Below are 13,648 nucleotides of genomic sequence, written 5' to 3'. Positions count from 1 at the left end.
TCTACACCACAGACTAAAACTCTCTACACCACAGACTAAAACTCTCTACACCACAGACTAAAACCTCTCTACACCACAGACTAAAACTCTCTGCACCACAGACTAAAACTCTCTACACCACAGACTAAAACTCTCTACACCACAGACTAAAACTAAATACACCACAGACTAAAACTCTCTACACCACAGACTAAAACTCTCTACACCACAGACTAAAACTCTCTACACCACAGACTAAAACTCTCTACACCACAGACTAAAACTCTCTACACCACAGACTAAAACTCTCTACACCACAGACTAAACTCTCTACACCACAGGACCTAAAACTCTCTACACCACAGACTAAAACTCTCTACACCACAGACTAAAACTCTCTACACCACAGACTAAAACTCTCTACACCACAGACTAAAACTCTCTACACCACAGACTAAAACTCTCTACACCACAGACTAAAACTCTCTACACCACAGACTAAAACTCTCTACACCACAGACTAAAACTCTCTACACCACAGACTAAAACTCTCTACACCACAGACTAAAACTCTCTACACCACAGACTAAACTCTCTACACCACAGACTAAAACTAAATACACCACAGACTAAAACTCTCTACACCACAGACTAAAACTCTCTACACCACAGACTAAAACTCTCTACACCACAGACTAAAACTAAATACACCACAGACTAAAACTCTCTACACCACAGACTAAAACTCTCTACACCACAGACTAAAACTCTCTACACCACAGACTAAAACTCTCTACACCACAGACTAAAACTCTCTACACCACAGACTAAAACTCTCTACACCACAGACTAAAACTCTCTGCACCACAGACTAAAACTCTCTACACCACAGACTAAAACTCTCTACACCACAGACTAAAACTCTCTACACCACAGACTAAAACTCTCTACACCACAGACTAAAACTCTCTACACCACAGACTAAAACTAAATACACCACAGACTAAAACTCTCTACACCACAGACTAAAACTCTCTACACCACAGACTAAAACTCTCTACACCACAGACTAAAACTCTCTACACCACAGACTAAAACTCTCTACACCACAGACTAAAACTCTCTACACCACAGACTAAAACTAAATACACCACAGACTAAAACTCTCTACACCACAGACTAAAACTAAATACACCACAGACTAAAACTCTCTACACCACAGACTAAAACTCTCTACACCACAGACTAAAACTCTCTACACCACAGACTAAAACTCTGTACACCACAGACTAAAACTCTCTACACCACAGACTAAAACTCTGTACACCACAGACTAAAACTCTCTACACCACAGACTAAAACTGGTCCCAGGTCCCCCCAGGTCCCCAGGTGAGTCCCAGGTCCCCCCAGGTGAGTCTCAGGTCCCCCAGGTCCCCGAGGTGAGTCTCAGGTCCCCCCAGGTCCCTCAGGTGAGTCTCACCTGGATCTCCCTCCGGTCCAGGAACAGGTGGTTCTGCAGGAATCTCTCCGGTTCCTCCCAGGTTCCCTCCAGTCTGGTCAGGTGGAAGTAGAACCAGGACGAGTCCTGGAGCCGGACCCGGACCCACGGGCTCCTGTTGTCCCCTGGAGGAAAACAGCCAATCAGCTTATTGATCACACAAACAACCAATCAATCAGCTTACTGATCACACAAACACAACCAATCAATCAGCTTACTGATCACACAAACACAACCAACCAATCAGCTTACTGATCACACAAACACAACCAATCAATCAGCTTACTGATCACACAAACACAACCAATCAGCTTACTGATCACACAAACACCGATCAGCTGGATGGATCAGACTACAGGAACCAGCTGGTTCTACAGGTATCACCTGTCACTCACCTGAGAGCTTCTTGTGCCGGATGCCGGCGCTGAGCTGGGTCTGGTACTACAGTTAGCACCTGTCAGACTCACCTGTACCCGTCAGACTCACCTGAGAGCTTCTTGTGCCGGATGCCGGCGCTGAGCTGGGTCTGGTACTCGGCAGCACAGTCCGGTAAAACTCCCTGCAGATCCAGATCCGGGAGACTCAGGACTCTGAGAGTCTGTTGGACCCGGTTCTCCTTCACGGCCTGGTTCACTGCCGCCACCGCTAGGCATGCTGGGAGACGTAGTACAGATAACTCAGATTAACACCGCTAGGCATGCTGGGAGACGTAGTACAGATAACTCAGATTAACACCACCACCGCTAGGCATGCTGGGAGACGTAGTACAGATAAGTCAGATTAACGCCGCTAGGCATGCTGGGAGACGTAGTACAGATAACTCAGATTAACACCGCTAGGCATGCTGGGAGACGTAGTACAGATAACTCAGATTAACACCGCCACCGCTAGGCATGCTGGGAGACGTAGTACAGATAACTCAGATTAACACTGCTAGGCATGCTGGGAGACGTAGTACATATAACTCAGATTAACGCCGCTAGGCATGCTGGGAGACGTAGTACAGATAACTCAGATTAACACCGCTAGGCATGCTGGGAGACGTAGTACAGATAACTCAGATTAACACCGCTAGGCATGCTGGGAGACGTAGTACATAAACTCAGATTAACACCGCTAGGCATGCTGGGAGACGTAGTACAGATAACTCAGATTAACACCGCCACCGCTAGGCATGCTGGGAGACGTAGTAGAGAACATCCAGCAGGGGGCCGGTACACTACCACTAACAGAACTGGTACCAGCAGGGGGCCGGTACACTACCACTAACAGAACTGGTACCACTAACAGAACTGGTACCAGCAGGGGGCCGGTACACTACCACTAACAGAACTGGTACCAGCAGGGGGCCGGTACTGGTACCACTAACAGAACTGGTACCAGGAGGGGGCCGGTACACTACCACTAACAGAACTGGTACCAGGAGGGGGTCGGTACTGGTACCACTAACAGAACTGGTACCAGCAGGGGGCCGGTACTGGTACCACTAACAGAACTGGTACCAGCAGGGGGCCGGTACTGGTACCACTAACAGAACTGGTACCAGCAGGGGGCCGGTACATTACCACTAACAGAACTGGTACCACTAACAGAACTGGTACCAGCAGGGGGCCGGTACACTACCACTAACAGAACTGGTACCAGCAGGGGGCCGGTACACTACCACTAACAGAACTGGTACCAGCAGGGGGCCGGTACACTACCACTAAGGGGGCCGGTACACTACCACTAACAGAACTGGAACCAGCAGGGGGCCGGTACACTACCACTAACAGAACTGGAACCAGCAGGGGGCCGGTACACTACCACTAACAGAACTGGTACCAGCAGGGGGCCGGTACACTACCACTAACAGAACTGGTACCAGCAGGGGGCCGGTACACTACCACTAACAGAACTGGTACCAGCAGGGGGCCGGTACACTACCACTAACAGATCTGGTACCAGCAGGGGGCCGGTACACTACCACTAACAGAACTGGTACCAGCAGGGGGCCGGTACACTACCACTAACAGAACTGGTACCACTAACAGAACTGGTACCAGCAGGGGGCCGGTACACTACCACTAACAGAACTGGTACCACTAACAGAACTGGTACCAGCAGGGGGCCGGTACACTACCACTAACAGAACTGGTATCAGCAGGGGGCCGGTACACTACCACTAACACAACTGGTACCACTAACAGAACAGACTTTCCATCAATAAACCTGAATCCACTTACTCTTCAGAGCTTTCCGACTCTGCTGATTGGCCAGCGTTATTGCTTCCTGGATATCGGCCAACCACAGCTCAGCTCCCGGGTCTCTGCTGGCCTGATTGGACAGAAGCAGGTCATGTGACGTCAGTTACCAGCCGGAGGCCCTTAGACCCCGACCCCCCGACCCAGGTCCTACCTGGGCCTTGATCTGCCGGGCTCGGGTCAGCAGCGTCAGGTATCTGCAGGTGTTGGCCGGTAGTACGTCCTCCAGGCCACCGGAGGGCAGCGCTAGCGCCGCAGTCAGCTGACCCAGGTCTCCTCTCTTCACCGCCTTGTTGATCAGATCCACCGCCAGCAGCTCTGAGGTCGACCAATCAGGGGCCAGCAGGTTACAGTAGAATAATAACAACAACAACAACAACAAGAATAATAATAACAAGAATAATAATAATAATAATAACAAGAATAATAATCTTTGTCCGTATTTACACCCCATGAAACACTGAAACTAGTCCTGTTTTTAACCCAGCAATAGTTAGCTAGGACCAGTGGTGAACGGTAACTGCTAGTGGGAGTAGCCTGCTAGCATAGTCTAGCCTGCTAGCGTAGCCTAGCCTGCTAGCGTAGCCTAGCCTGCTAGCATAGCCTAGCCTGCTAGCGTAGCCTAGCCTGCTAGCGTAGCCTAGCCTGCTAGCGTAGCCTAGCCTGCTAGCGTAGCCTAGCCTGCTAGCGTAGCCTAGCCTCTGCTACCTACGTTGATGCTCGTCCTGCGTGCAGCTGTTAACAGCGTTCACTTCCTCCTGTAGCTGATTCCAGGTGAGCGCGTTTCCTCCCATTGTCTTCTTCACGTCTCTCATCCGCTCAAAGTACCTGGACACAAACACAGGTGAGTCGGCGGGTTCAGGTGAGTCCAGGAGGTTCAGGTGAGTCCAGGAGGAACCAGACGGCTACGAGGGACCTCACCTGTCCAGCAGGTCCTGGTCCACGTCAGCCAGTCCTGCAGACGGACTGACCAATAAGGAGCTGAACTGCTGCAGAAGCCCCGCCTCCAAACTCTGGCTGATGAGAGTGACGGCTGAGAGCATCTCCACGGCAACGAAGAGTTCCTCCTGCTGGAGCTCCCCCTGGTGGAGGAAACACGCTAATGAGCTAACATGCTAACGAGCTAACACGCTAATGTGCCAACACGCTAACACGCTAATGAGCTAACAGCTCCCTCTGGTGGACGGGAGGAAACACGCTAATGAGCTAACACGCTAATGAGCTTACCAACCAGCACAGACAGGTGTCACACACCTGAGACACCGCACCAGTACCTGTACCTGCCGCTAGGGCCCTGACTCCAGTGGGTTTACCTGTACCTGCCGCTAGGGCCCCGGCTCCAGTGAGTTAACCTGTACCTGCCGCTAGGGCCCCGGCTCCAGTGAGTTAACCTGTACCTGCCGCTAGGGCCCCGGCTCCAGTGAGTTAACCTGTACCTGCCGCTAGGGCCCCGGCTCCAGTGGGTTTACCTGTCTTTCCATTCTAATTATAAATATCTCATAGCTATCATTTCTGTCCATCGTTCCTGTAGTTTCTTGTTCCCCTTTCTTCTCTTTTGTGCATGTTTGCAGGCCGGAGCCTCGGGAGCTGCTGCTGGCCTGTGTCCCCCCCCATCCCCGGTCATCCTGCTGCTGCTTCCACCTGCCTGCGTGGATGTCTGCTGTTGCTGCTGACGTCCCCCCCCCATGGGAGTTACCTGTCTGTCTCAGGTGAGTTACCTGCTGGCTCCGCCCCTGCAGCAGCTGCAGCTCTCCGTGGTACAGGTGAGTTTACCTGTTCCAGGTGTGTTCCAGGTGTGTTCCAGGTGTGTCTCAGGTGAGTTACCTGAGGGCTCCGCCCCTGCAGCAGCTGCAGCTCTCGGTGGTACAGGAGAGTTACCTGTCCCAGGTGTGTCCAGGTGAGTTACCTGAGCACTGCGTCCCTGCAGCAGCTGCAGCTCTCCGTGGTACAGGTGTGTCCCAGGTGTGTACAGGTGAGTTACCTGAGGGCTCCGCCCCTGCAGCAGCTGCAGCTCTCGGTGGTACAGGTGAGTTTACTTGTCCAGGTGTGTTCCAGTTGGTCCCAGGTGTGTCTCAGGTGAGTTACCTGAGCACTGCGTCCCTGCAGCAGCTGCAGCTCTCCGTGGTACAGGTGTGTCCCAGGTGTGTACAGGTGAGTTACCTGAGGGCTCCGCCCCTGCAGCAGCTGCAGCTCTCCGTGGTACAGGTGAGTACCTGTGTGTTCCAGGTGTGTTCCAGGGGAGTTACCTGTACAGGTGAGTTACCTGAGGGCTCCGCCCCTGCAGCAGCTGCAGCTCTCCGTGGTACAGGTGAGTTACCTGTCCCAGGTGTGTCCCAGGTGTGTTCCAGGTGTGTTCCAGGTGTGTCCCAGGTGTGTCCAAGGTGTGTTCCAGGTGTGTTCCAGGTGTGTTCCAGGTGTGTTCCAGGTGTGTTCCAGGTGAGTTACCTGAGCACTGCGCCCCTGCAGCAGCTGCAGCTCTCCGTGGTACAGGTGTGTTCCAGGTGTGTTCCAGGTGTGTTCCAGGTGTGTTCCAGGTGTGTTCCAGGTGTGTTCCAGGTGTGTTCCAGGTGTGTTCCAGGTGTGTTCCAGGTGAGTTACCTGAGGGCTCCGCCCCTGCAGCAGCTGCAGCTCTCGGTGGTACAGGTGAGTACCTGTGTGTTCCAGGTGTGTTCCAGGGGAGTTACCTGAGGGCTCCGCCCCTGCAGCAGCTGCAGCTCTCTGTGGTACAGGTGAGTTTACCTGTTCCAGGTGAGTTACCTGAGGGCTCCGCCCCTGCAGCAGCTGCAGCTCTCCGTGGTAAAGCTCCGCCCCCGTAGGAAACACCTCAGGAAGTTCCAGGTCAGAGTTCATCAGGAGAACGACGGTTCGTCTGGGGTCGTTTCCTCGGAGGGACGAGTTCACGTCCTGGACCAACGAGGACACTGGAGACACACACACATATATAGAGATAAATACACACACACACACACACACACACACACACACAGGACCAATGAGGACACTGGAGACACACACACATATATATATATATATATATATACACACATTAATACACACACACACGTCCTGGACCAACGAGGACACTGGAGACACACACACATATATATATATATATACACACATTAATACACACACACACGTCCTGGACCAACGAGAGTACTGGAGACACACACACATATATATATACACACATTAATACACACACACACGTCCTGGACCAACGAGGACACTGGAGATACACACACATTAATATACACACACACACACACGTCCTGGACCGCTGCTAAGACTGGAGACACACACACACACACATATAAATAGAGATAAATACACACACACACACACACACACACACACACACACACACACACGTCCTGGACCAACGAGGACACTACACACACATTAGATATACACACACACACATTATATATATATATATATATATATATATAGAGATTAACACACACACACACACACAGGACCAATGAGGACACTGGAGATACACACACACACACATAAACACACATTAGATACACACACACACACATATATATATATATATATAGATTAACACACACACGCACACACAGGTTTAGGACCCTTCTGGACCAGAACCGGACAGGAACTAGCTTAGCGGTACTAGCGGAACTAGCTTACCGGTACTAGCTTAGCGGTAGTAGCGGGACCAGCTTACCGGTACTAGCTTAGCGGTACTAGCGGGACCAGCTTAGCGGTACTAGCGGGACCAGCTTACCGGTACTAGCAGAACTAGCTTAGCGGTACTAGCGGAACTAGCTTAGCAATACTAGCGGAACTAGCTTAGCGGTACTAGCGGAACTAGCTTAGCAATACTATCAGAACTAGCTTAGCGGTACTAGCGGAACTAGCTTAGCAATACTAGCAGAACTAGCTTAGCGGTACTAGCGGGACCAGCTTACCGTTCCGGGCCCTCTGAGCCTCCTGATTGGCCGAGGAGACGCCGTCCTGCAGCTCAGCTGGTTCCAGAGGATCCACACAGCCCTGGTCCTGGACAGGGTTAGAGGTCAGGGGTCAGGGTTAGAGGTCAGGGGTTAGAGGATCCACACAGCCCTGGTCCTGGACAGAAGTTAAAAGGCCAGGGGTTAGAGGTCAGGGGTCAGAGGTCATGGGGGGCATCAGAACATCATCCAAGAACTGCTGCTGGTATCTGATCTCAGGTGTAGCTGCACAGGTGACCTTCTTCTTCCGGCTGTCGGTGAAGGCGGACGCTTTTCTGCTCCTCTCCCTCCCTATCTGCTGCTGCTTTTTGTCCTGTCTCGTCTTCTGAGTCTCTCCTTTTCACTCCTCAGAATCTCTACAATCATGGAATTGATTAACTGGTCTCTCAGCACAACCAGAAGTCAGGGGGTAAGGGAGCCCTCCTGCCCCCATGGGACATTAGTGCTGGATACACAATGGATTCCTGGAAACATTGGAAACCGTTGTGTTTGGTGATTCTGTCTGTCGAGGACGTTGAAGATGCTTCATAATTGGATTTATGATAGCAGGATTTCTCCTGATTGGAGGAGGGGGATTCCTGGTGTACCGACAAACGCGTAAGTCGTCGACAGCTGTTCTGGCTCTTTCAGAGCTGCCGGACGTGGCTGAAGGATCAAGCAAGGTGATCAACACTCAGACTTTAACGTTGGGGGAGCAAAGCCGTAAACTGGATGTGATTCTTGAACAGAATCTCAGGCTGGCGGCGTCTTTGAGCTCATTGGAAAGATGGATAAAACCTTGGAGAGGTTGGAAGCTCGGCTTGGCGGGAATTGATCACAAATTGGTCTGATTGGAGTCGCCATTGATGAACCAGAGACTGAAGGCAGACGGAAAATTACTGAGTCTGTCTGTTTTCAATATAATTGTTGATTCTATAATCTGACCTTGACAGGGCGGTTTGGCCGATCGCTCTGGTCACAATCTCCCTGGTGGAATGTAAACAAGGTGACTCTGCCCCCACTAGCCCTCCCCTCTCAGGAACATCTGTGGACCTGTTTCAGAACTGACCGAGCCGTCTGATAACATCAAGGACATTGGCTGAGAGCAGCTCTGAGCGCATAAAACCATTGTGTCGCCGCCGGTGTATCCGAAGTCAAAAACAGTTTTCTAAACTGCCAATAATAAACCTGATTCTGATTCTGACATCTCTGATCACATGGACGACACCTGAGGATTGGGTTAAAACTGCTCAGAGTAATCAGATTACTGAGTAATACTGAGATTACTGAGTAATCTGATTACACAGCAATCAGATTGAGCAGGTCTCAGTACCAGAGCTTTCAGCTGCCGGTCCTCCAGCAGCTGGTCCAGGTAATCAGATTACAGTAATCAGATTGAGGTTAGGGTACCAGAGCTTTCAGCTGCCGGTCCTCCAGCAGCTGGTCCAGGTAATCAGATTACAGTAATCAGATTACAGTAATCAGATTGAGGTCAGTACCAGAGCTTTCAGCTGCCGGTCCTCCAGCAGCTGGTCCAGGTAATCAGATTACAGTAATCAGATTACAGTAATCAGATTGAGGTTAGGGTACCAGAGCTTTCAGCTGCCGGTCCTCCAGCAGCTGGTCCAGGTAATCAGATTACAGTAATCAGATTGAGGTCAGTACCAGAGCTTTCAGCTGCCGGTCCTCCAGCAGCTGGTCCAGGTAATCAGATTACACAGTAATCAGATTGAGGTTAGGGTACCAGAGCTTTCAGCTGCCGGTCCTCCAGCAGCTGGTCCAGGTACCAGGTCCGGTTGTCGGTCTGAATCCCCCGGAGGCCCAAACTCGGCAGCTGCAGCGTCGCTAGCAGCATTAGCTCGTCTGCAGCGTCCAGAGCCTCGTCCACCTGCTCCAGGGCCGCCCGCACTGAAACAGAGACCAACGGGGTTACCGGGGTTACCGGGGGGCTCAGGTGAGGGTTCAGAGGGGGGGGTGGGGGGTCCGGACCCGGGTCCGGGTCCAGGATCAGGTGCAGGACCAGGTCCAGGTCTCACCGTTGACCACGTTGATCTGGTCCTGGATCTCCTTCTGGCTCAGGAACTCCTCGTACAAATCCTCCGACCCGCCGCGCTGCAGAAACAGACGTTTTTAATTTATTTAATTTGCTTTAAAGACCCATTACAGTATTTACTGAATTCACTGGTTTCTTATTCAATTCATGTTCAAAACTTCCAGCATCATGTTTGTTTCATACTTTCAAGTCTGCATAACTTACTACCTACTTCTCTGCAGGTGGGTGAAAGCTATTAACAGGGACAATACATCACTACCTTGTACCATAGAGGGGGTTTCTGGTTGTGACAATATAGCTGAACTGTGGAGGCAGCACTATTCTGAGCTTTTTAATTGTGTTAAAAGTGACCCCTACATCTTAGGTAAGATTCCCAGTGGTGATAATGTGCAAATCACCGCCAAAGAGGTGCTACTAGCTATTGCACAGTTAACTGACAACAAGGCATGTGGCTCAGATAAAATTTTAGCAGAACATTTTAAATATGCGAGCCCAAGAGCAGCAATTCTTTTAGCCATTTGTTTTACTAGTTTTATGACCCATGGAGTCCTACCAGACTCCATGTTATCTGTAACTCTGGTCCCTGTCATTAAAAATAAAGCTGGCAAGGTGGGCAGCATGGACAACTACCGACCTATTGCTTTAGCCAGTGTGCTGTCCAAAGTTTTAGAGAGTATTTTATTAAACAGAGTGTCTGCTTATGTACACACTTCTGATAACCAGTTTGGATTTAAGGCTAAACATGGCACTGATCTTTGTATTTATGCTTTAAAAGAGATTGCTGATAGATATAGAAGACATCATTCTTCTGTTTTAATTGGGTTTATAGACGCATCCAAGGCATTTGATCGCATAAACCATCATAAACTGTTTTTAAAATTGAGTCAGAGGGGCGTGCCTGACAGTATCCTTAGGATTCTGGTTTTTTGGTATGCCAATCAGTGCATGCAAATAAAATCTGGGGATGTAGTCTCTGCTCCATTTGGGGTGAGTAATGGAGTCCGTCAGGGCGGCTTACTTTCCCCCTGCCTATTTAATGTGTATATGGACGCTCTATCAGACCAGTTGAAAGGCTGTAAAACAGGTTGTGTGATAGGAAATACTATTATTAATCATCTTATGTATGCGGATGATCTGGCAATCATTTCGCCTTCTAGTGCTGGGTTTCAGGAGCTGCTCAACATGTTCTGAATATGGGGTGGAATTCAATGTTAGCTATAATGCTAAAAAAAGCTCTGTTATGATTTTTAGAACCAATGGTGATAAGGAACTGGTGTTCCCATCATTTTATTTGTCAGGGAATGTGTTACCTTTTTGTCACACTGTCAAGTATTTGGGCCACATCATCACTGATGATTTTTCGGATGATGAGGATATGTATAGGCAACGGCGTGTTTTATATACACAAGCAAATGTGCTGAAAAGTAAATTTTCCTGGTGTTCTGAAGAAGTTAAAATGAATCTCTTCAGAGCATACTGTACCCCACTCTACACTGCCCCCTTGTGGGTTAAGTTTAAAAAGGCAAGCATCCGCAAACTGCAGGTTGCCTATAATGATTGCCTCCGTATTTTGTTGGGAAAACCCAGGTGGTGTAGTGCGAGTGAGTTATTCTGCCAAATGCGTATAAACACTTTTCATGCTCTGTTGAGAAAACTAATGTATAGATTCATTTGTCGACTGAATGACACACAAAACTCTGTTTTAATGCTGTTGACCAATCCTGGACTGAGTGCTGTGAAATATCAATCAGCAATGTGGAAACACTGGTATGATTGTCTTTTTTAAAATTTGTATGTGTGTTCGTCTTTTTTAAATGGACCCTGAGTCTATTAATAAAGTCTATCTATCTATCTGCCCCTCTGGGATTTGGATTTATTTTACTACTTTGTTTCAGAATGTTTGCAGAAGTTAAAGATGCACTGGGGTTGGATGATATTTATCTTTATTATCTTATTTGCTCTGGCAGACGAGGTCATGTTGAGTGGATGTTCCTCAACCATTTTTGGGTTTGTCTTTGCACAATTTTAAGAAATAAAGACAATTACCAAAGTATGTTTTTGTTCTTGACCTTTTTAATCCTTATAGTAGATCAGAAAGTATTAGCTGTTTGGTGGAAAACTTGTATCTAAACCTGGTCTAAAACCATTCCTTTATTATTGGAAATAATGGTGAAAATACTTTTTTTTAACTAAAATTGGACTAAAACCTTTTTGAGTTACAGCAGTATTTGTGATTGCCCAATGGATGTTGCTTTATATTGATTGTTTGGTTTGTTTCTGTATTGTCCTGTTGCATATGTTATCTGTACACGCACTGATGCTGATGCTTTTACACAAATGAAGTTCCTAACGGATAAATAAATGTATTTATTATTATTATTATTATCATTAGTTTTCGTCGACTAAAACTATCACATATAGAAATGAGTAAAATGTGACTAAAGCTAATCAGCATTTTCGTCTGTTATCTCATTTCCTTTCTGTTGACATTTTTGTTAAAATGATGCAAATAACTGGTTTCTTGATGTGGTGTGGTCTGTGTCTGGAAAACACAAGAGCTTCACAGGACGGTTTGGCTAGTGTTTAGAAATGGAATAAGTCTTTTTTATCATTCTAAGCCCTGAATGGAGGCATGGTGACGTAGAATTGTCAAATTGGGTTGATTCTCCATTCGAATGGTTGCAGATTACTTTTGTGTGAGCTGTGTATGATTGGGTTGACTATGACAGAAGCGTGGAACATATCCATCATTTTTCTTTATTTTGTCTGTCGTGAAGTCACGTACTGATGATTGACAGCTTCATCAGGTTTGGTTTCGTCCCGTAAAATGAGCGCCCCTGTGTTTTTGGATACAGTGGAGGGACGTGTTCATGAGACTACTGTCATTGGCTCTGAGGGACAGTTTGGAAACTCTGGTGCTGCCAGAGGAGAGTGCTTTATTGCAGTATGTTGATTATATCTTGGTTGCGAGTGAGACCAGAGACGAGTGGGTTAAAGCTACTCTGGCTCTGTTGACCCATTTGGCTGAACAGGGGCATAAAGCCAGCCTGTCCAAACTGGAGTTTGCTGCCACAGAGGTTACGTTTCTGGGTCATGTCATTTCGGGGGAGGACAAATCCCTCTCACGAGCAGAATTCAGGCCATTCCAAGTGCATTTGCAGAGGAGCTGGGATTCCACAGGGGGCGGAGGTGATGGTTTGTGGTCCTGGTTTTCCATTTCAGGGTGGAGAACTGTGCTGTTCCACCTCTGTACTCCACTCCTGACTATTCTTTTGGGTTTGTGTGTTTTTCTGTGTTGTATTGTGCCATGGGTGAAGAAACTAGTAGCTTCTGCCGTCTCCACCGCTGCTGGGCGGTTTGCCCGGGAGATGGGCCGGGATGATGAGTGGGTTCCTCCTTTCATGGAGGAAGAATAGTTACTTTAACTTTATATTCTGCATTAATCCTTCCTCAAGCTGATGTTTTCATTATGCTGTTCTGAACTGTATTGAGCTGTTATGTCCTGTTGATAAAATGAGAGTGAGTCGAGCATTAGCCCCGTGTTACGAAGGGTTAATACATGGAGAGTTATGCAGGACATATGGACAGTTTTATCACTTCTTTTTTCTGATTTTACCTTTTTTTTTTTCCTTTCTCACATTTTATCCTACTACTTAGTCACACAGTACTTTAGATTTTTTTTCCTTTTCCTCTTTCCTTCGTGGACTATTGTGCTAAATGTGATTTGTTTTGTTATTGTTTAAAGTAGATTAGTTTATATTTCTTTATGGGACTTTTTTCCTCATCATATTGGGGGTTTTTCCCTTTTATTTTAGGTTAAGTGTAGCTAGACAGGATGAGTCTTTTATCCTCCTCTTGTCCAGTGAGGGGAGGAGTTTTGGCTCTTCTGTACCCGTGACCTGTGATTCTCTGCCTGGGT

The 13,648-nt window shown here is 48.2% G+C and overlaps 1 protein-coding gene across 1 annotated transcript in view; it reads right to left on the bottom strand.

Annotated features, from left to right (window-relative positions):
* Positions 1 to 13,648, bottom strand: part of LOC133440528 (ras GTPase-activating-like protein IQGAP3) — a 74,778-nt gene that overhangs the window by 37,127 nt on the left and 24,003 nt on the right. The window contains 10 exon segments of the mRNA XM_061717804.1: positions 1,460 to 1,602; positions 1,964 to 2,131; positions 3,703 to 3,793; positions 3,875 to 4,038; positions 4,433 to 4,548; positions 4,642 to 4,802; positions 6,478 to 6,641; positions 7,659 to 7,746; positions 9,421 to 9,584; positions 9,713 to 9,788. Of these exon segments, the coding sequence (XP_061573788.1) occupies positions 1,460 to 1,602; positions 1,964 to 2,131; positions 3,703 to 3,793; positions 3,875 to 4,038; positions 4,433 to 4,548; positions 4,642 to 4,802; positions 6,478 to 6,641; positions 7,659 to 7,746; positions 9,421 to 9,584; positions 9,713 to 9,788 (1,335 nt within the window).

The sequence above is a fragment of the Cololabis saira genome, chromosome 3 (assembly GCF_033807715.1).
Source record: "Cololabis saira isolate AMF1-May2022 chromosome 3, fColSai1.1, whole genome shotgun sequence".
NCBI classification, from domain to species: Eukaryota; Metazoa; Chordata; class Actinopteri; order Beloniformes; family Belonidae; genus Cololabis; species Cololabis saira.
This window is presented reverse-complemented; position numbering and strand designations above follow the sequence as displayed.